This window comes from Poecilia reticulata, linkage group LG12 (assembly GCF_000633615.1).
Source record: "Poecilia reticulata strain Guanapo linkage group LG12, Guppy_female_1.0+MT, whole genome shotgun sequence".
In the NCBI taxonomy this organism is placed as follows: Eukaryota; Metazoa; Chordata; class Actinopteri; order Cyprinodontiformes; family Poeciliidae; genus Poecilia; species Poecilia reticulata.
The window spans coordinates 15,677,718-15,700,662 of record NC_024342.1 but is presented as its reverse complement, the minus strand read 5'-3'; the positions used below and the strand labels follow the sequence as shown (position 1 = coordinate 15,700,662).

General features: G+C 38.3%; 1 protein-coding gene across 3 annotated transcripts; it reads left to right on the top strand.

Annotated features, from left to right (window-relative positions):
* Positions 1–1,553: 1,553 nt before the first annotated feature.
* Positions 1,554–21,647, top strand: osbp2a (oxysterol binding protein 2a). 3 transcript variants are annotated; one of them, XM_008424117.2, is made up of 15 exons: positions 1,554–1,636; positions 2,490–2,798; positions 3,861–4,066; positions 7,451–7,701; positions 7,839–8,007; positions 12,847–12,967; positions 13,691–13,757; positions 14,886–15,023; positions 15,124–15,369; positions 15,499–15,619; positions 15,906–16,009; positions 16,110–16,205; positions 16,894–17,078; positions 17,171–17,391; positions 18,395–21,647. In XM_008424117.2, exons 2-15 carry the CDS (start codon positions 2,638–2,640, stop codon positions 18,535–18,537), a joined length of 2,229 nt encoding a protein of 742 aa, XP_008422339.1. In that variant the 5' UTR covers positions 1,554–1,636; positions 2,490–2,637; the 3' UTR covers positions 18,538–21,647. The 3 variants fall into 3 exon arrangements, with proteins under 3 accessions (XP_008422339.1, XP_008422338.1, XP_008422340.1); XM_008424116.2 differs by lacking the exon at positions 1,554–1,636 and having other exon boundaries at positions 2,292–2,798; XM_008424118.2 differs by lacking the exons at positions 1,554–1,636; positions 2,490–2,798 and having other exon boundaries at positions 3,941–4,066; positions 7,483–7,701.
* The last annotated feature ends 1,298 nt before the right edge of the window (positions 21,648–22,945 follow it).

Genomic DNA, 22,945 nt, shown 5'->3' with positions numbered 1-22,945 from the left:
TTTTCATGGAATAGAGAGGCAGGTTTTACCACAGACTGGTCGCCAGTCCATCACAGGGTAGCAGCAGAAAATCTCTCATTCAATATTTCTTTTGGGGAAAAAATGCTTTTTTCTTTTTCTTTTACATAATTTTGCATAACTTCTTGTTCTACATTTATTTCCTCCTATGCTGTTATTATTTTCTATTAAGCCTTTGGAAGCGATGTAGGCTCATAACATCACAGATTTTCTATATCCAACAGTGGGCATAAGTTTCTGGCACATAAATTGGTCCTATGTTTCACAACAGACACATCTTTAGAGTTTGTATATGTTTTATTTGAGCTGAACAGTTCTGAAAATAAAATCATCACATTTAATATGCACAATATCTCAGTTGCAGAGGATGTTACATTTGGTGGACGATGATATTTCAGCCTGCCACTGTTCTATTGATTTTTTTGCTGCTTTATATATCCATACATACCTAGAAATAGATCTTAAGGATCAAGAAATCTGGGTGTATTGATGGACTCAGACCTGAACATTTATCTGATGAACATTCCCAGAATTAAGGGACTAATGTCCCAGCAAGATCTTGAGAAACTCATCCATGCCTTTATCTTTAGTCGAGTTGATTACGGTAACATTGTTTTCACAATTCTGCTAAATCAGACAGCTGCAGCTGATCCAGAACGCTGCTGCTCACGTTCTCACTAAAACTAGAAAATGAAGCACATCACCCCAGTTCTAAAGTCGTTATACTGGCTCCCTGTGGCTCAAAAGAAAAGACGTAAAAATACATGTTAGTCTATAAATTAATAAATGGCTTCGCATCAAACTAGAGGTCCTCTGGTTCAAGTCAGCACCACAACCAGAAAGAAACATGGAGAAGCAGCGTTCAGTTTTTACACTAATCTGGAACAAGCTTCCAGAAAAGTACTGAAACACTGAGTTTAGAGTTGAATTTAATTAATGATAACTGGAACGTCATTAATATTTTAATATCCCACTCCAATGAAATGTTTTTGTTTGTTTGTTGCTCATTGTTCCCATGTAAAACACGTTGTCTTTTTGCTTAAATGTGCTATACAAATAAACTTGCCTTGCCTTGAGCATCTATTTTGTACATCGCAGCAGCTGACACCTACCCTCGTCAAAAAATCCAGCAAATAGTCTGAATGGTTGGTGCTCCGTTTGTGCAGTTTTGGTTTCTGAGATATTAAAAAAAATTTTTTTAGCTCATCCAGAATTCACCATCCCACCATATTTCTCCAAAACAAACCAAAGTGGGCTAGTTCGTTGGTGCAGGTTTGTGCCGTTAAAATTTTCGTTTGTGCAGTTTTCGTTTTTGAGATATTAAGTTATAATTTTGGCCGATGACGTCACCAGCCGCCCCCATTTTGCTCCAAAAATCAAAAGTTTTGCTTTACCGCTGTTTTGTCGCCGCCACCAACTGGTATGTAGTGTGGTCCACAATGTCACCCAAGGATATTATACAAATGACTAAATCTGATTTTACTTTATTTGGTGCTTTCAGAGTTTAAGATTCAGCCGATCACATTCACCCAATTAGGGGACAATTAATTTCACCTGTTGCAGGCTGTACTTTCTGTTTTAGTTCTTCGTTGGTTGCCTTCCAACACACTTCTGTCACGTAAGTCTTGTTTTCGGTGTCGTTTTCATGCAATTGAGGTTGCTATATTTTTTGTAGAAAAGGGACTATAAGTCGTGGCATAATCAATAAGTTTAGAGTAAGATTCACCCTAATTGGGTGAATGTGATCGGCTGAATCTTAAACTCTGAAAGCACCAAATAAAGTAAAATCAGATTAGTCATTTGTATAATATAATCTTTGGGTGACATTGTGGTCCACACTACATACCAGTTGGTGGCGGCGACATAACGGCGGTAAAGCAAAAATGTTGATGTTTGGAGCAAAAATTGGGGCGGCTGGCGACGTCATCGGCCAAAACTATAACTTTTTATATCTCCTAGGGGAAAGCTGGACAAACGATAGTTTTAACGGCACAAACGGAGCACTAATGAACTAGCCCACTTTGGTTGTTTTGGGGGGGATGGTGAACTCTGGATGACCTAAAAAATTATTTTTAATATCTCAGAAACCAAAACTGCACAAACGAAATTTTTAACGGCTCAAACCTGCACAAACTGAGCACTAACCATTCAGACTATTTGCTGGATTTTTTTTTTGACGTGGATGGGGTGTCAGCTTCACACAGCTCAAAGGCTCCATATGTCAAGCGCGCGCACAAACGCACACAAACTCGCACGCACGCGCGCATACACATACAGCGAGGGAGAGAGGGGGAAATGTGCATCCATAAGCTACAATCCTGTAATAAGGACGTCATCTTGTTCTCCCTTCTCCAGCGTTTACGGGCTTTATCAGCAGTGCATTACAGTGCAGTATTTGTGGTTCAGTATTTCCTTCTTGTCTAAAAATACCAGAGTGACCATTTTTAAAGTAGGTCCGCCTCACTTCACAGGGACGCACAGAAACGACTGCAGGCTAACGGCACACTACAGTCTGCGTGCTGCTGCTAGCTAAAGGTACAGCTGTTCACAACTCTACACCAGCTGCACCGTCTCTCCGTCCATCCCGCCGGAGGGACGCGGACAGCCTAGAGGGGACAGATGAACGAGCTGGTGAAGAGCTTGCCCTCCCCGACTCTCCCGGGGCTCCACCTGCCTTGTCTGGACACCCACAAGGGCTGGCTCTTCAAATGGACCAACTACCTGAAGGGCTACCAGCGGCGCTGGTTCGTCCTCAGCAACGGCCTGCTGTCCTACTACAGGTAACGGTTTCTAACGGTTAGGGCTCCACCCAATAGACACGGTGTTTCTTCAGTTAGAAAACGGAATTATTAACACCATATTTGTAAAGATGATGTCATACAGTTTTTTTGTGATTATTGGGATGTAAAATCAAACTTTTAGTCTTTTCTGACTGAATTAGAGTCCCAGATTGTCCCCAAAACACAAAAAAGGAACTACTACCTCAACTGGGATGGTATCCTTCCAAAAAACAATTTGTATTTAATGTGACTGCACAGTCGGAATATTATTGGAAAGTTCATTTATTTCAATATCTGAAATCACAAAGTGAAACACATTTCAGATTTGCACACATAATTATATCTTCATCCAATGAAAACGTGACACCTAAGATTAGAAGTAAATACACTGTTTCATTTAGCATCTTTAACAGGTGAGAAACCACAGGTGCTTTATAATGGTAATGAGCTTAAAGACACAAGATGCATATAAAATATATAAAAACAAGCATTTAAAATCTTACTGCATAAAACTAGTTGAAATCCAGATTTAACAAATGAGTCTTCAACTGCTTCTTAAACGAATCAACTGAATGAAAACTTTGCAAAGTTGTAGGCAAAGCATTATATGGTAAATCTCTAAAGTCATCCAAACATACTGACATATTCAGATTCAGTTATAAATAAAATTTGATAATATTTTCAATAATATGTAAGTTACTTATAAGTTAGGTTATCCATCTAAGGAAGCATGTGACTGTAGGAAGAAACCTCCCTTTTAACAGGAAAAAAGTGTACAACTGCTGTGACTAAGTTGGTGTTGAAAGGACAGAACTTGGACATAAAAGAGAAAATGGATCTGGAGTTCTTTCATTGGAAACAAAAAAGGTACACTGAGATAATAGTAGCAATAGCTCAATTTGTAGTTACCTCGAGGAATGTGACAGATGCCGAGCTAGTAATACTATCAAGACAACACATAAGATTTTAGAAATATGTCTGTTCTGCAGAGATAACTTTTATTTTTGTTCTTCTTTCACATAACTTCTATTAACATCTCGGTCTGGGTTGTTTTTCCATCAGGACTCAGGCAGAGATGGCGCACACTTGCAGAGGCACCATTCCCCTGGCGAAAGCTCACATCGAGGTGGGTGACACCTGTCACTTCGTGTTAACCAGCGGAGGCCGAACATACCACCTGAAGGCCACATCTGAGGGGGAGTGTCAGAGATGGGTGTCAGCCCTGCAACAAGCAAAGGCTAATGCCACGCTCCTGGTGCATCACTCAGGTAAGATTAACTTTTTTGTTTCCCTATTTGATACATCTTCACCAATATATTGTGGTAAAATGTAATCATGTTGGAAATATTATTGTATTGTTTTTTTTATTCTGTGTTAACACAGACTGCCTGACCTATAAAGCAGTCTTTTTAAAGAAGCAATACAGTTCTGATAACTAACCCACTTTCTCAGAAGCCTATATTTCAAGCATTTGAAGTGTAATTTCAACATCTGAACATCAGGGGGCAGTGTTGCCAAACCATCTGTGACAAGACCAATTAAAGGCAAAAGGATATTTCCTTTAAAATGTAACTTTCTTTTGCTACGAACATGATTATATGTCATATAATATTAGAACAAATGGGATGTGAATCAAATGAGCAAATACTGAATTTATTAACTCTTCATTTGGAATACAAGTAAAATAAAAAAAATCATATAGATGTGCAACCACCGCCTCCCCCTCCACTCTGCAGCCCATCTCCCACCCTGTCTCCTTCAGTGTGGCAGCGAGTGCTGAATGAAATGACCTTCCTCTCCTGACTCCTCCTCCTCCTCCTCCGGTGGCAGGAGTGGTAAAGGAAAGAGAGGGAGAGGCATATCAGGCATGTGTGAGAGGCTTTCATTGGAATATTTTCCACTCATGGACCATAAGGAGATAGGAGTGCATCTTTTTCAGTGAGTGTCGCCTTGTAAGTAAGATGTTTTTTTGTTTTTAAAAAAATATATATTCAGCAGAATAGGATTCCAGGTAGATCTTTTTTGGTCTTCATGTTTTTTTTGGGTTTAATTTGTGATTCTTTTATTGTCCCACACGAGTGTCTTATTGTGGAGTTAATTTAGTTTCACCGTTGCGTGGGTAGAGCCAGGTTTAATGTTGTCAAAATGACTGTTGGTTTAAAAAGTAGGCTGCTAAATGCAGCAGTTACACAAATCAATGGTCTCAAGAGGTGCTTGTTAGCAGTCTTCAGTGCTGTAGGGAAGGGTTATACCTGCAAGATGCAAATCAATGTTTTACTTGAAGATTTTGTTTTTGTGTCAGTCGTTAGAGCCTGATTTGTAAACCTAGTTTTGCATCCCATCTGAGGTCACAGACAGTTCAGAAATCACAATATGCTTTGTTTTCTGTTTTCAATTTTGAACGGCTTTGTGGATGCTCATTTTATCTGGCTCTACAATAAGCAGGGGTGCAAATCCTAGTGCGTTTTGGTGAGGTGATTACAGATTACCCTTCCATAAGCAACCGCAGGGCTTAGTCCCAGAGCAGATTAATTGGCTGAAAGGATCAGAACAGCAGTAATTAAGTGGAGCTCACAGAAGAAGTGAGGCACCTATTGTGTGATATCCATCACATGGTTAGCACACATGAGCTTTGCATTCACGAGTCTGTAAAAATAGGTGTGTTGTGCTCTGCAAACGCACAGATTGATTCTCTTCCCACTCCATGTCTGTTATGACGCTCCCTTTATCACCTGTGGGTGTCTTCTTGTGATTTAACTATGAGTCACCGTTTGCTCTCAGGCTCTCCTGTGGCTCCCATGTGGAAAAAACAACCCGTTGGTGCACTCACCAGCCCTGTGTGTCATTCCCCTACACATCCATCACTGTTCCAGGATGAGCTTAATGGCTTTGCATCTCCATATGAACATGTTGGACGGCAGATGGCCTCGGAGAACTCGATTTCTTACCACCTTGAGCAGCAGAAATCTGCTAGATGTGGGTCATGGAACCATTACAGCTTGAAATATTTTTCACTCTCTCATTTTTAATCATTTTTTCTCCAGGGACTTCACTAATCCAGTTTGCCTGATTGTTGTTTTTTTTTTTTTTCTTCCCCCTTTAATAGGGTTTGGTAGTTTGTCTCCATGCTTTTGAACTCGTACACCGAACTACACTGGCCTAGATTCAAAATATGCACTTACGTGTCCTGGGATTTATTATGCAGTGTTTTGTTTAGCAGAGAGAGTTTTGACCTAGAAACATTTTATTACATTGTGTATGTTTATAAGATGCATTATTTGAATGGTAGGACTTTTCATACTTTTGCTCTTTTATTTTGTTATTTTTTTTAATAATCCAAGGCACAAAAAAACCCAACATATTTTTAAAGTAACCTAATCAGTGGTAATCTCAAATTTCTATATTTTAAGTAACAGGAGCAGCACTACATTAGATTATAGCAGATATAAATCTTTAAGGCGTTAAACTAAATTAAAAGATGTTTTCATTCAGAAGTATGTGCCCCTCTTGAACTTCTCTGCATTGCTGCATAACTACCATAAACTAGTGTATTTTAGTGAGATTTTATGTGACAAACTAACTCAAATTATTATAATTTGGCAGTGGAATAGACACTGAAAACAGAAGCTTTTCAATTTTTTTTTATGGATAAAATATCTAAAAACTGAAGCGTTCATTTATACTCAATGCAAAATAGACCAAGAGGCTCCGTAAACATCAATGTCCCAGTCTTGTAATAGATTCTTGTTTGGATTTTGTCTGATCCTATTGAAAGGTGAACTTCCACCCCTGTCCTCTGCAGCCTCTAACAGGCTTTCTTCCAGGATTGTCAGTGTGAAGTGTTCCTTTTCTTCCAGACGTTGAGGTCACAATGCTGCTTGTTTACTCATTTTTGCCTATAAAAATTTTTGGCTTTCACGAAAGAGTTGAACTGAGATTAAATTACAGAAAAGCGGAGTCTGGTTACTAGTTAAGGCTATCCAAGAGACTAAATACAATGTAATGATTTTTTTTTTTTTTTTAGGAAATCACAAAAACCACTATTCTTCCACTTGAAAATGATACGCCACTTTGTATGGCTCTATTAGATAAAATCCAGATGAAACATTTTGAAGTTTGTGGTTGTAACGTGACAAAATGTTCAAATGTTCAAGGAGAATGAAGCACTCTATATTGTAAATATGCCTTGTAATGCTTAGTAATCAATCCAGTCTCCTTGAAACGCTCTGAAAGGACTAAAGACTCGCAGCTCGGCTCATGCCAGCCAGAGGAAGAGAGAGAGAAGAGAGGAGGAAAAGGGGTAATGCGTCATCCTTTTTTTCTCCCTCTTCATCTAAAAATAGCCTTGCCTCCTGATTGCATATGCCCACGTTTCCAAGGCAACAGTGTTCATTCACAGCTTTCCGATATTTTGGAAGATGGGTTGTTTAGAGATCTGGGTGTGAAGTGCTATTATCCTTTCCCATCCTTTTCCCATTAACTCATCTCATTATGTGTTTAGAGCATTTAAAGCATATTTTGTTAGTCTGTCTCATGACGGACTGTGCTGTCTGCTCCAATCTGGAATCTCATCATCATTAACACACAGATTGTTCAGACATATTTTGAATCGGTCAGTTTTTAAACTGCTACACTGGTGTCTCTGTGTGAAGATGACTCAGGAGATGAAACCCCTGTGCCTCAGGAGGACCGTGCCCTCACCCAAGGAGCACTGCAGTCCCTGGCCACCAAGTTGGAGGATCTGAGCACCTGTAATGAGCTGATCGGAAAGCACGGTGCCGCTCTCCAGCGCTCCCTCAGCGAACTTGAAGACCTGCGTGGGCCCACCGAAGGCACGGACAAAGTGAAAGCCATTAATGAGCGAGCCACCCTCTTCCGCATCACCTCTAATGCTATGATCAATGTGAGTTCACACAGCTCATACCTCTGCTGGTGCAAAGGCTAAAGCTGATTAGCTGCTGATGTCTCTTAGTGAGGGAGACTGCAGCGAGGCCTCGGAGTTCGCCATGTGCTTTGAGGTTTGTTGTGTTCACACCTTAGGCTTGTCGGGACTTTTTGGATGTGGCAGAATCTCACAGCCGGCGGTGGCAGAAGGCTCTGCACTATGAGAGAGAACAGCGCCACCATCTGGAGGAGACCATTGAACAGTTAGCCAAACAGCACAACAGCCTGGAGAGAGCGTGGAGGGAGAATCCCACCTCATATACAGGTGAGACATGGCTGCCATCGCCACATAGATGAACATCTAGTACCTACGATGTGCAAAGCAAAGTGTGTGTAAGAATACTGCAACTTATAGCTGCTGGTTTGGTTTGACAAAGAACAGATTGTTGAAGAAGAGTTAAATTACATTCAAGTCATCTAATTTTAATAAATCCTTAAAAATCTACCATAACATGAATACATTTTATTCCACACTTAAAGAACTCGATTTTACATATTGCCAACCATTACATAACAATATCTAGTGTATTATCTCTAGTGTATAACAGGTGTTAGTTCAATCAATTTGTTAAAAATGCATTTACATTATTACTTTCAACTCATTTGCAGGAACAAAACCAAAGTCTCATTTAAATGTTTTCCCTCTCTTTCACTGGTCATACTTTTGTTTTACTTGGTGGTTTAAAGTATTGAAAAGTTTTTAGATGTTAATTTTAACATACTTTGTTGAAGCTGATGGGATATTATGTTGATGTAAAAACTATCTTGTAACCAAGTAACTGCAATACTTGGTTTTATGTTATTCAATGAGACATGTTTGATAAAGCTTCGACTTCTATCATATGTTAAAATCTACAAATTACAACTCTCTGATTTGATTATATTATTTCATCATTACTTTTGTTCTGTTCCAGATCAGAACAAAGTGAATGCCTTTATATGTTCTGAGTAAATAATCAACATATCGACCATAATTATAAGTTCTAACTAAACATGCAGAGTTTATTGTATAAATTGAATTATTTTCTTATTGCATCAACAATATCCCATGGAATCGTGTGGATGTAATGGTGAAAACAGGGATGCTTTGTTATTTTAGTTAAAAAGTGATGTTTTCATAACTTTCTTTAGAGTATATTTCAATCATTTCCAGCAAGTTGAGACTTTAACTGTGGCCTAATTTAAATTGACTGAAATCTGTGATCCTAACAGATTTCAGTCTGTTAGGATCTGAAATCTGCATAGAATCTGCATAAAAAATGTTTTTTTTAAGCATTTGAACTCTTAACAGGTAAAAACTTGTTTAAAACTGCACAAAAAAGCTGCACTTAAAACTATTTTACTTTTGGTTGACTTCCCTGTCTATACAATTTAATTATGATAAAGTACAGATAATTCTGTACAGACAAACCAAGCTTAAGCTTAGTTCATTTTTTTTTTCTGCAGTACCCTGACATTGACCCTTACCAAGCTACACACAGCTGTTTGATTAAATAAAGCCACTATTACTTACTATTTTAAGTGTTCCACATCTACAGTCCTGCTAGCTTCAAATTGTTTACAATAAACACTAAAGAGAAATCTCTCAGTAATTCTGACATTTCTCATGATTCAACATTTTAATGCAGGGGTGTCAAACTCCAGTCCTCAAGGGCTGCTGTCCTGCAGTGTTTAGATGTGCCACAGGTACAAAACACTTGAATGAAATGACTTAATTACATCCTCTTTGTGTAGATATGTTCTCCAGAGCCTTGCTAATGACCTAATTATTCTATTCAGGTGTGGTGCAGCAGAGGCACATCTAAAAGTTGCAGGACACCGGCCCTCGAGGACTGAAGTTTGACACCCCTGTTTTAATGGCAATATTAACTAGAGATTTGCCGATCAGGTTTTTTCCTGCCGATTCCGATTACCCATTAGGGCCGATCAACGATACAGATCACATAATTACTTTTTTTAAAATTATTATTATAAACACTACTGGTTACATTATGTGGAAAAAAAACCCATGAATTCACCTTAATTTAGACAAAAACTTGTTTTTAATAACGTTTTCCAAGAAAAAACAGGCATTGTGCAAATCGTACTGCTATCAATAATACTATCTTTAACAAACTGATAACATATGAAGGCTCTGAAGAGGCTAAATAATGCAAAGAGTCAAAATAAAACCTCTCAACATTCCAAAAAATTAAAGTATAAAACTTAACATTCAAAGGCAAATACAGGATCCATTACAATATACAATCCTGAGTTATCGAATGAAAACTTCCTGATAGCATGGCGGCTAGCTGATTACTTCTAGTTCTGATTGGCTGTTTATGACTGAGCAGAGTAATTATGCAGAACAGGGAGGAGATCGATTATTTTTTCAGATTATCTGTCTCGTTAGGACAGCGAAAGTTTTAATACGTATGTAAAATGTTTTTTTGTTTTTTTTAAGTTAGATGCTGCAGCTTTAAGCAGAGGTTCGGTGTGAGAGTCACTACCAGGTGGAGCAGAAACGGCGCTCCGTCTGTGAAATATTACTACCTGTAGCAGCGGTTCAACAGCGAGAGCAGAACCAGCGTCTTATATCGCAGCTCGAAGACTTAAATAATTTTGCGGGTTATTTGTTTAGCTTTCTGACTGTCATGCTAATCCGGGTGAGTGTTTGTAGCTGTGCGCTGCTTTACCTGCCATCTGATCGTCTCTTTTTTACTGCAGTGAGCCTCGATATAGCCAAACTCCGTCAAGTATGGCATTGTTTTTATATCATATTAGATTTGTCGTGTCGATGCATTTAGACGTACTTCATTCCACATGCTTCAATTTTCGCCGCAACACGCAAACTTCCCCATTCACTCAGTGCGTTGTCATATTTGAAAAAAACGTATACCTTAGTGTACTTCAAACGTACTTAAATTTGGGAAAGTACATTTTAAGTGTACTACCTATAAGTATATCTGAAGTATACTAAAAATACACTTGACCAATTTGGAAATTAGTACTTTAAACACACTTAAACATAATTGTACCAAAATACACTTTTAATATATTAAAAGTATATTTTAAGTGAACAACATATGTATGCATTTTAAGTGCCTTAATAATCTTTTACTATTTATTAAAATTGCATACAATAAAAAAAAAGGTTAATCATGATGTAATTTAAGAAAGTACCCAATCAATTTTCAGATGAGTGATGTATTATCAACGGCATTGGCTCCAGTTCATACTCCAGACCAGATGGTGGCAGTATTAAACACTTTCATTTATTTAAAAAACGCCACAAAGAGAAGAAAAAACTTGAACGCAGGGAAGATAACAGACACTGTTCAAATTCGCCATTTTTGCTCTCATAATATTGCCTTAAAAGTAGAGAGGGCCTTGACAATAGTTACTAATGTTGGTAAATTCAAGCTGGTGACGTCAGATTTGGACGACAACACAACGGGACAACAACCGATGGAAATGAAATGTGTGCCACAAAAGGAGCCCGGGGGGACGAAGGCTGCTAAGTGTTGCTAGCTGGTGGTAAGTTTGCTTATTAATCATCTTCATTTAATTATAAACAGTGCAGTAAAGATATAACTTGCGTTGGTTTATTTAATTTTATAAATTTTATTGTGACTTGTATGATTATTACTATAGCAGTCATTCAGCTTTACGTTATAACTGCATGGAGGTTGTTGCGACTTATACTTTAATTTATAAACTAACCTGGTTTTAATTGAGCGCCATAAGACGGAGAGACTTTGATATTGTGAGGTTGTTGTTCTAACTCGTTCATCAATGTTTTTATCTTCAACATATGTTTGTAGTCTAAGCAAATGAAGATGAAAGAGGAAGCCAGAGAAATCGGGTGTTATGAAACCTAAAGACTTTCTGTCTCAGAAGAAGCTCTGACTCCACCAGATCACCAACCAGCTATAAGGATGAACCTCCACATTGTCTTCATGATGTAAGTTTGTTTTTTCAATGAGGAACTAGCTACATTTTCAACAACAAAAACTGCTGTTACCAACACTAAGTGCTTAATAAACATGATTTGATTTAAAGGTAACTGGAAAGAATGTTTCTCTTCTTGTTAATCTAACATTTATCTTTCTTTTTTTTTATTTGTTGTTGACTTTCAGGGCCCTGTGATGGACTGGTGACCTGTCCAGGGTGAACCCTGCCTCTCATTTGATGACTGCTGGAGATGGGCACCACCAGCCCCCCTCACTACCCTGCAAGGATCAGTGTGTTCAGATCATGGATGGAAAGATTGTAAGGTAATTTGTCTCCTTAAGTCCACACTTAAAGCATCTTCATAGTTGATGCCAACATCAACTGATTCTATGACATTGCTGACTATTTTTTTTATACTTCTAACATAAACAGGCAAAGAAGGCACCCAGAAATGTTTTTCCACCCCAGGCATCCGATCCCAATCATCATCAGTTCTTATGATGTCATACATGGCGAGTCCACAACGTCTTAAAATTGTAAGTATTTTTTTATTTGCCATTTTTCTGTTTTCTTTAAATACAAATACTTTGTTTAATTGCGCTATTCTTTTTTTGTAGGATTCTGTAAGGTGCAGTGAACGGGAATGTTCTGTCGTTGATCCTCACTTTCATGTTTTGGTGTCGCACTTAAATTTTCGTGTTCATGTGTTCACTTTTGATGTGTAAACTGATCATTTATGTAAAGTTCATAAAGTTGAGTAAAATTGGATAATTTTAAAATGTCGGTAATAAAACAAAATATTTGAATTACCTTGGGCATCTTGTGTAATTAATCTTTCCATGTAAATTTAGCCTAAAACAATGTAAGTAGTGTAGTTATGCATGTCATGTACAAAATAGGTACGTAGGAATAAAGACTTTCACAACTAATTAAAATTGTAGTTAATAGCAGGAAATCAAAGTGTAATTTTAAATACATTACTAATATATTAATAGTATATTTAAAATATATTTGAAGTATATTAAATATATATTTAACAATTTAGAGCTCATGTTTTGACAACAAAATGTACCAGCAGTCTCTATTATAAACAATTTTTGCAAAATACAAACTGACCATCCTTGGACATTGAAGCCTTTTATGCTAACCTGTCCCACGTTTGCTTTTACAGGTGTGGAGCGGTCTCAAGAGGGGGATGCAAGTGATGAAAATGAAGAAGCTGAGTTCTTTGATGCCGTGGAGGACGCCCCTTCATTCATAACTGTGACTACCACTGGAAATATCCGACACAAGTAGGGAGCATCACGTTCAGTAGATAGGCAATGACTTCAGCTAGAGCTGTGCTTTAGCTACAGTAACAGACTTTGACATGCATTCAGGTGATGTGATGTAGGTGAAGCAGTGCCTCACCTGTCAGCTACACATGCTGATGTCTGTCTAACATATTTAACGAATATGTGACATATGTAGTCTTTCTGATAAACTATACATGCACAGTGAAATGTGCAGGATGAAGCAGGAAGTATCATGCTGCACTGGTAGAGGGCAGTGCTGAGCTCCTCTTCTATCCACTGAGAATACTGAAAATAATCAGGAAAAATACATTTGGAATTGAACTAGTCCAGGATGACTGTAATCATTGGTGATTATCTCCATTAAAGCAGCCAAGTTTTTAAAAATGAAGGCAAACAGAAGATTTTTACAACAGAGTGACTGAGATATCTGTGGAGGAGGAAAGGCACATGGACTTTGTATACAAATATAAGTAAAGTCATACATTTCATTTTATATATATATAAAAAAAAATCATCCCAAAACGAGAAAAAAATAGACAGAATGTTAAATATTTTTTGTTCTTGCTACTATATTGTTGAACAGCATGCAGTTGATTGGGGCATATTTAGAAACTGCTAAAACTAAATGTTCCAATTATGAAATATTCTGTTTTGAGTTTTATTCTCACTGCATGTCTCTGGTAACTAGCATTACCTTCCTGTCCCACTGCCTTATTTTAGGCGCTCAGGCAGTAACCAGAGTATGATGAGTGGAGGAGTGCCCAATGACTGGACTCACAATGAGAGTGTAAGTCCAAACTATCGTAACACTGAATGTCAAATGCGTCTGTCTTTATTTTAATGTGTAAAAGTTTTTTTACCTTTTTAACTAGTTCACATTTTGTCATGTTAAGAATGCAAATATCCATCTTCCCATCAACTGACTAGATTTCTTGTTTTTGCTGAAGAAAACCGTTTCCACAACTTGATGCTGCCACCACCATGTTTCACAACTACTCTTAGCATTTTGTATTCAGCCCTAAAAGATAAATATTGATGATCAGGAGCTCTTATAACTTTCTGTTAACAGTGGTCAAGAGTGTGCACAACTAATAAATTTACTCAACAGATTCTGATACATTCTGTTACTTAATTTTATTTTTGAGTATCACAGTAAAAGGGGCTGAATGCAAATTTAAGCCAGTTTTTAGACTTTTATTAGCTATAGTTAGTTTGTCGCTTCACTATTCATTACGTCATGTCGGTTTTGTCCCATAAAATCCAAATAAATATACTGTATTTTCCGCACTATAAGGCGCACCGGATTATAAGGCGCACCTTCAATAAGTGGCCTATTTTAAAACTTTTTTCATTTATAAAGCACATAGAATAGACGCTTCAGTTTGGGTTGCCAATTTTTTCCGTAATCTATTATTACACATCCACATTTGTAAAGAAGTGGTCAGAGTACTTTATATAGTAGGCTGCCCCAGTCATTGTTTCACTCACGGTGTTGGTGTTGCGATATTTTGCCCAACTGCTTTCTGGGTAACACAGACCAACCGACACGCTGCCGCTGCAGTCTCTGTCTCTCTTCCCCCGCCCCTCCGCCCCCCCGGCTTTGAATGTATTATCAAACTTTATTAACAAACCAGCATTCTGACAACTATCCCAGTATGCACCGCACACTTCTTCTTCTACAGGGGAAAATTAAGTCGGCGGCTGTTTACCATAGTTGCTATACCTGCTGTGGCTCAATATTGGTCCATATATAAGGCGCACCGGATTATAAGGCCCACTGTCGGCTTTTGAGGAAATTGAAGGTTTTTAGGTGCACCTTATAGTGCGGAAAATACGGTATTGATGTTGACAAGGTTGTGAAAAAAATTCAAGAGGGAGTTCTTGTGTAAAATATATATCTTTTTGTTATTTGAAGGACACCTCAGGCACAAACCAGATGCAGCTACGAAGAACAAGACGCAGTCGTATCCCTGACAAACCAAACTACTCCCTCAACTTGTGGAGCATCATGAAAAACTGTATCGGAAAGGACCTATCTAAGATTCCCATGCCTGTAAATCAAAACACTATTTTGCACATTTAAGAATTGGGAAGCAGGCTCTTCTTTTGATACTGTAGAGGTGACTTTCTTCAAATGACATGCCTTCTTGCAGGTAAACTTCAACGAGCCGCTGTCGATGCTGCAGCGCCTGACGGAGGATTTGGAGTACAGCGAGCTGCTGGACCGGGCGGCTCGGTGCGACTCCTCCCTGGAGCAGATGTGCCTCGTGGCCGCCTTTTCCGTCTCTTCCTACTCAACCACAGTCCATCGAACCGCCAAGCCCTTCAACCCTCTGCTGGGGGAGACTTATGAGCTGGACCGACTGGAGGAGTACGGCTATCGCTCCATCTCTGAGCAGGCAAGACATAAACGCATCCATCCATCGTGGCTTTCTGTCACCGCACATTTAGTTTATCCATCTGGGTATTCAAATGATGCAATAGCTCGACAGTTGATGAGTTTCACTGATGAGACCATTCAATCTCAGGTTAGCCATCATCCACCAGCTGCGGCCCACCATGTGGCATCAGAGCGAGGATGGACTCTGTGGCAGTACATAACTATTGATAGCAAGTTTCGTGGGAAATATATTTCCGTCGTGCCGTTAGGTAAGCAGCAGTTAGCAGCAAATAAAGCAGCACCTTCTATTTGCCCCAATCTTGTAAAATGTTATAGAAAATGCGGTGTGTTCCTCTTGGCAAAAATATTAAGAGATGGAATCTGTCACATATTTCTTTAACTGTTTTTCTTTAATTTTTTTAAAGTTAATGCTCATGTAATAGAAGTACTTATATAAAGGTTTCCAAAGGTGCCAATAAGATGCTGTGTTAACAAACACTAGCCACATTTATTCTACAAAAATCCAGACTGATTGTGTTTTGGTTTTCACCACAGGTAACATTCACCTGCAGTTCCACTCAAGTGGAAACCATTACGTGTGGAGCAAAGTGACTTCCACAGTGCACAACATCATTGTAGGGAAACTTTGGATAGATCAGGTGGGTTTTGGCTTATAAATGACAGAAATCACAACTGAAGAGGTAAAGCTAAAGCTCTTCTGTATTATATCTGATGCGTCTCTTCCTGTCCACATGTCAGTCTGGAGACATTGACATTATGAACACCACCACGAAGGACACCTGCCGTCTCAAATTCTCCCCATACAGCTACTTCTCCAGGGAAGTTCCACGAAAAGTACGTTTCAGCTACAGACGAGGAGTGGCTAAACATGCAGAAGCCAGCAGAATTGATGCAAAGCAGAAAATGCATCTAAACATGGTTCCTGCATATTTTCCAAGTCAATATAAAACACATTTCTACACTCTCCATCAGGTTTTGAGTTCAAGGCATAAGGAAAGAAGTAAGGACCAGGAAACATTGAAAGACCACAAAGGAAGGAAAGAACATCAAAGAGGATTTTTGTGATTGATAAAGGGTTCTTTATATGAGGAATGTTACAGACGTTCCTCATTTTAACAAGAATCCTCTTTGTAAAACTGTCAGAGGCAGGATAGATCTTCTGTAGCAGTCTTTGCTTAAGCGGCTCTGAAAAAGCCCAAAGCCATCAGCATCTACAACAACTATTTGAAGAACTTTGAATAATATGACTTACTGCATTTAATTTCAATTTCCCTTTGGGATTACAAAAATTTCTGAATTTAATGGGAGAGAGGGAGGAAAGACTAGGGATAAAGAAAAAGTCAAAGAAGGAAGGAAGGAAGAAAAGACGAGATTTGATTGATGGTACACTTGATATTTATCACAATGAGATGCATATTTATTTTTTTCCCAGACAGAAAAAATGAACATAAATGTACTTTTCCAGACTTTTAAGGATCTTTTAGCCAGATCTTGTTCATTCTTCTTTCTTCTCGTTCTCCAGGTGACCGGCGTGGTGGAGGATGGAGAGGGAACAGCCCATTACATCCTGTCGGGGACCTGGGATGACAAAATGGAAAGCGCAAAAATAGTGGAAAGCAGCCGGGGATGTGGAGGCTCTGAAGGCAAACAAAAAACTGTGTATCAGACTCTTCAGCCCAAACTCCTGTGGAAAAAATACCCTCTTCCGTGGGTTTCTGAAATCTAAAACTTTGCTTCCGGCTCTACATGACTGTATGAGCGCACATTTGAAGACTCTTCTTTTCTGAATCTCTTCTCAGAGACAATGCAGAGAACATGCACTATTTCTCCGCCCTGGCACTGACCTTGAACGAGCCGGAGGACGGCGTTGCCCCAACCGACAGCCGTCTGCGACCGGACCAGCGGCTGATGGAGGCGGGCTTGTGGGACGAGGCGAACATCGAGAAGCAGCGGCTTGAGGACCACCAGAGGATGGAGAGGAAAAGAAGGGAGGCGCAAGCTAACCAGGCCCTGGAGGAAGGTGAGTACTTGGACCCCAGAAACCATAACATTTGTGTTTGGTTCCTTTTACTCTGATACACCAGTGCAACTGCAGAAGTCACCTGATTAGTAAACAGAGTCTACCTTTTGGTAGCTTGACCTCGGTAAAGCAGAGTATTACCCCAGTTAAGTTGTAAAACAATATTCAAAATATTTCAGCATCTCCCGTAGCACAGTTCACTCCTTTAATAAAAAGACAATCTCTCTACATTTCCCTCCACAGTGAATCATGGTGGTGGCAGCATTATGCTGTGGGGAGGCTTTTCTGGAGTAGGGACAGAGAAGTTGGTTAGTGATGAGGGGTAGAAGGATAAATAAAAACAGATTTGAGACTGCAGGAGGAACTGTAGCTTTAAACATGCTGTCAGAGATACAGCGGAAGTTTAGATTGAGGTATATACATGCGTTGGAATGGCCCAGTCAAAGTTCAGACGTAAATAAAATTGAGAATCAAGCTTCTTGCTTATTACAAATTACGAATTTTTATTACAGATTTCTAGTGATAAAATAGGGCTAAGGGCTTTTAAAAATCATGAACTTCACATCAACTTTGTGCACAATATCCATCCATCCATTTTCTTTATACCCTTGTCCCTCAGTGAGGTCGGGAGGGTTGCTGGTGCCTTTCCAGCTAACGTTCCGGCCGAGAGGCAGGGTCACCCTGGACAGGTCGCCAGTCTGTCGCAGGGCAACACGGAGACACACAACCATGCACACACTTTCACACCTAGGGGCAATTTGGAGAGGCCAATTAACTTAACAGTCATGTTTTTGGACTGTGGGAGGAAACCAGAGTACCCGGAGAAAACCCACGCATGCACAGGGAGAATATGCAAACTCCATGCAGAAAGACCGGGGCCGGGAATCGAACCCAGAACCTTCTTGCTGCAAGGCAACAGCTCTGCGCATAATATTATTATATTTTGGAGGAAAAGGCAATATCAAGCTTTCTCTTTCCTACGGTTGTTTACCTTTGCTTTCAGGGCAAGAGGTGGAAAGTTACCAGCCAGTGTGGTTTGAGATGAGAACAGACGAAAACACAGGAGAAGCATCCTGCATGTACAGAGGCGGCTACTGGGAAGCTAAAGAGAGACAAGACTGGAGTCACTGTCCTGAGATCTTCTAGGAATCTGGTAGTTTTTTTTTTTTTTTGGTGGGGGGGGTTAGGTGGGCTTAGATGAGCAGGTGGCATTGGTTGAGATGGCTAACTCCTCAGCTTCTAAAGCACAAAACCTCCAGCCTCTACTTTCTGTGTATATGTGTTCCCTCGCTGTTACAGCTGTTCTACCAGGATGCATGGCTTCGGTTGATATACGCTTCCATGCTCTGCAGAACTTTTTATGTGAGCAGTTCAAGTTCTGTGTGCCTGTCTGCGAGTGTGAGTGGACTTTAGTTTACACAGAACCAATTTCAGCACAAAACGCACCTAACTGAGTGTGCATGGACGATCCCGGGGGCATGGAGCTCCCTGGGTGTACAAGCACCAAATGTCCTTCTCTAATCAGAGATGGAGGATATTAGTGTTTGAAAGAGTGGTACAAAAGCCACCTTCTGTACTGTGAAGTTGTCTCAGCAGAGCATGATTTACTGATCCTTCACATTCTTTGTTGTTTTGTGCTAGTGTTTTTTCAAAATTGCACAACAGTATCCTGCAGCACAAACTGAACCCAGAGTGGCCTCTTAAAAACAAGAACCTCGTTTCGTTGAGATGAAAGAAACTGTCAGTTTAACATTTGTAAGCTAGTTCCCTTCAAACACAGATCAATGCAGAACCCCAGAGATCATGTATGACTGAACTAAAGGAGTTTTATCGAGTCCATGACGAAATGAAAGCTGCAGTATTAGTGTAAATTAGTGCTAATCTTAGATGTCAGAGACGGCAAAGTGGAGATTTTTGTACATCTAACAGAGTATAAGAGAAGACGACTTTGATTTTTGACCCATTTGGGCGTCTAATCTAATTTGAGCAATTTCCAAAGCATTAGTCATTCCAGTAAAAGGCTAAACTGTATAAGTGCTTCAGAAATGTCCCTAATTTGTACAAATCTTCAATTTAATGGCAAAAGTTTGCATTTTTCATCATCTTTCTACGTATTATCCTCTACAAAGCACCATTTTCTTTTATTTTTCAAAATAAAATGCACAGTTTGAGAATATTCCAACCATTTCATGAGAGCTCAGGTGATTCATACCTCTATCACTGATTATTAAGCTTAATAAGGTCATACAACTCGAGCAGACAAAATGTTACAAGCGTTTAAAGCCCTTAAAAGCACAGATGGCTCAACTTTCTAGATGAAACTGCCCAATTAAACTTAATGATGAGGGAGAACAGCTCAATTCATAATCCATGATTTTTTTTCAGCCTGTATGATCTATAAATGAGTTTTGTCGAGAGACTGCTTTTGTGAACCAAACACTCTGTAAGGGGTTTAGCTGATAGGCAAATTGAACATGAAAGCACTTTAAAGAAACATTAAAGTCTGCTGGATTGTTTTTTAATAAAGCACATCATCTCGGATGAAACTAGTGGAATAATCCGATCTGATTAGACATTGATGTGAAGAGTCACTGTTCCTAACTGTGTTTGCGCCGTAGGACAGATACTGAGCACCTTTTAACGAATCCCATCCCATCAAGGTTGCAACATCTTTATGTGGGAACAAATGCAATAATTCATAGACTAGTCGAAATCACGTTTGGCAAAACTGATAGAGATGTGCAATTTTTCACCAGTAGGTTGTTTGAGAGGTCACTACTTTAGATTAGGTTATAGACAAGAATAATTAGATTTTTTTTTCATTAGTTCCTTTTTTTCTATCAAATTCCAAACCTGGCCTGATTTATGAAATTGATAAATGATTACAGTATTACTTATAAATCATAGTTAAATTACAATTGTGTCAGAAATTGGAACTGGAAACTGGGAATCTCGACTGATTTGAGAGCCTTCTAGATTTTAGGGTAAATACTTTTTTCCATCACTCACATTCTGCTTCCTGTCTACCACAAATTCTAATATTAGGTGAAAAAAAAGCAACTATTGGAAGCAAGATAATTTTATTCCCACGTCTAGTCAACAAGGTCAGAAAAACTCTTTAGTTGAGAAATGGTTGCAGAGCCATGAAGAAAAATCCTGTTTCCTTTTAATGGAATCTAAAACATTTAAACCACATAAATACTTTGACAACTCTAAAGTACATACCTGAAAATATGTGAAGACTCAATTTTAGGAGTTTCTCTGATGCAGAAATCAGTTCATCCTTCAGGTTTGCACACAATGAGAACTTATATTGGTGCTTAATGATAATTATAGCCTTAGAACATGTAACAAAAGACTAATATAGTAAGTCTGACCTAGAAACAGAAAAAACGTTTTATACAGATGTTTATTATGTTCAGACTTATACAGAATGCATTCAGGTGATTGTTTTGGGTAACAAAGTTCAGTTTAGAATATTAATATGTTAACTATTTTCCCTATACAAAGTTTAAGAAATCTAGATATTCATGACAGATGTGTATATGTAAATATAATTTTTTTTTGTTCTTGCCGCTTTATTAAAATGCTAAATGTCAGCAATAATGCAATATGAACAGCTACTTAAGTACAAAAAAGCACTACTGTGTCAAATTAGTATAGATTTCCATTAGATGAGTGGTGGATTAGTTGCTAATATGCACATGGACATCCATAATAAATACCCTCCATATCTAATACTCATGTGTATTTATACCTTACTGTGTACAATAATAGGGCATGGTTCACATATATAGCTGTCTGGTTAGTATTTTAGAAGCTAATCAACTAAATCACTGTAAAATGTTTGGCAATGTTTGAATATCGATGCTTAAACACTCCATCTTCTGGTTTTGAATAGTCGAAACCAAACACAGCTAATGAGATGTTGTAGAGACTGAATTATGAATGTAAGAGGATTAGATGCTGTATGTCATATTATTCTAAATGTATGAAATCCTGTTCAAATAAAGCACAAGGTCTTCTTGATCTGCTGTAACACTGTACAGAATCCAGAGGTTTTCATCGCAGCACACACAGTAGCTATGCATGGTTTCAGAGTTCAAATGCACTTTTGTACTAGTGAGCAGCCTTCTAACCTTGCTAAGTGTTTGTGGATTGCCAATGAAACATGATGTAAATTCACCTTTTGTGCCCAATTACCTCAAAGTTTCAATTTTCCAAATCAAATAAAAATACTATAAAAGAAACTCTGACATGGCTCACTGTCAAATGCTTGTTTTTTTGTTTGCATTTACACAGTTAAGAAAAGTATCATTTTAATAGAGCAATGTTATTAAAGTATTTATATGTAATTTGCCATTTTAAGCATTTTAAATTGTGTCCTGTATGTTGAGACGGCTTATAGTGATGCACTGTTTTGTATATAATTTAATGTTACTTTTATTTTGTATATTTATCTTTGTCTGTAATACTGACATAATTAAATCCCTTTCCTTTACACTATATACTATACTGCAGGGGAAATTGATGCAGGACGTATTGCTTTAATTTCCTAAGTACCTATATTTCTACAGGTGCTATTAACAGGAAATTCTCAGATGTGACTGATGGTTCTAGTGAGCAGACCTGGGTCCATTACATCACAAACTGGCCAGTATTGTGTGATTCCTGCAAGATGTCAGAGAAGTGAAAAAACTGTTTCATAGAAAGGGATAAATAATTCACTGATGTGCTTATGCTCACTACACAAGACTCCACTGCTGAAGTAAAGTGTATAAAAATACTAGAATCTAGCCTGGTCACAGACTGAAATCAAACTATTTGGATGTCGTAAAATATTGTTTGGAAATTAAAATGTACTGCATAGCAACCCCAAAACTCCATCCCATCAGTGAAGATGGAGGTGGGAACATGGGTATGTTGAAATATATTGTACAAAGAATGAGTAAATGTACAGTCTTTATAATCTGCTGTTCTACTACAATTTATTAGACATAACTTATGTGAATTTATGGTTTGATCAGAGGCACGCAAGTAACTAATTATATTCACCTGAGTAACGTCTTGGAAAATATATACTTTTAAGAGTAGTTTTACTATCTACTTGAGTAATAAATATTGCTACTCTTGAGTAAAATTTCTATAAAAAAAATAAAAAATACAAACATGTTTTAACCAAACATGTATGAGACAAATTAAGACACAGTAAAGTAAGACTTTTTGTATGTAAGCTTTTCGGTTCTAATGTTTTCTATATGCCGAGTACAGTACACAATTGTCACGAAGAATTTTACCATGTTCTGACATAAACACACCAACTACTGTAAGTATTGGTTTTACAAGCATTAAATTGAAAATAATTAATTTTGAAATGTTTCTTCTGCCTGAATTAGTGTTTTTGTGTCCTTTCCTCATTTTACACTTTAATATACCAGAATTTGCAGATAACTTTGATTTTTCTCTGTTTGGTGATATGTTTTAAATCTGATTCTTGAGAATAGGGACAAAACGGGTACTATAGATAAAGCACAAAATTAGAATAAAATATACA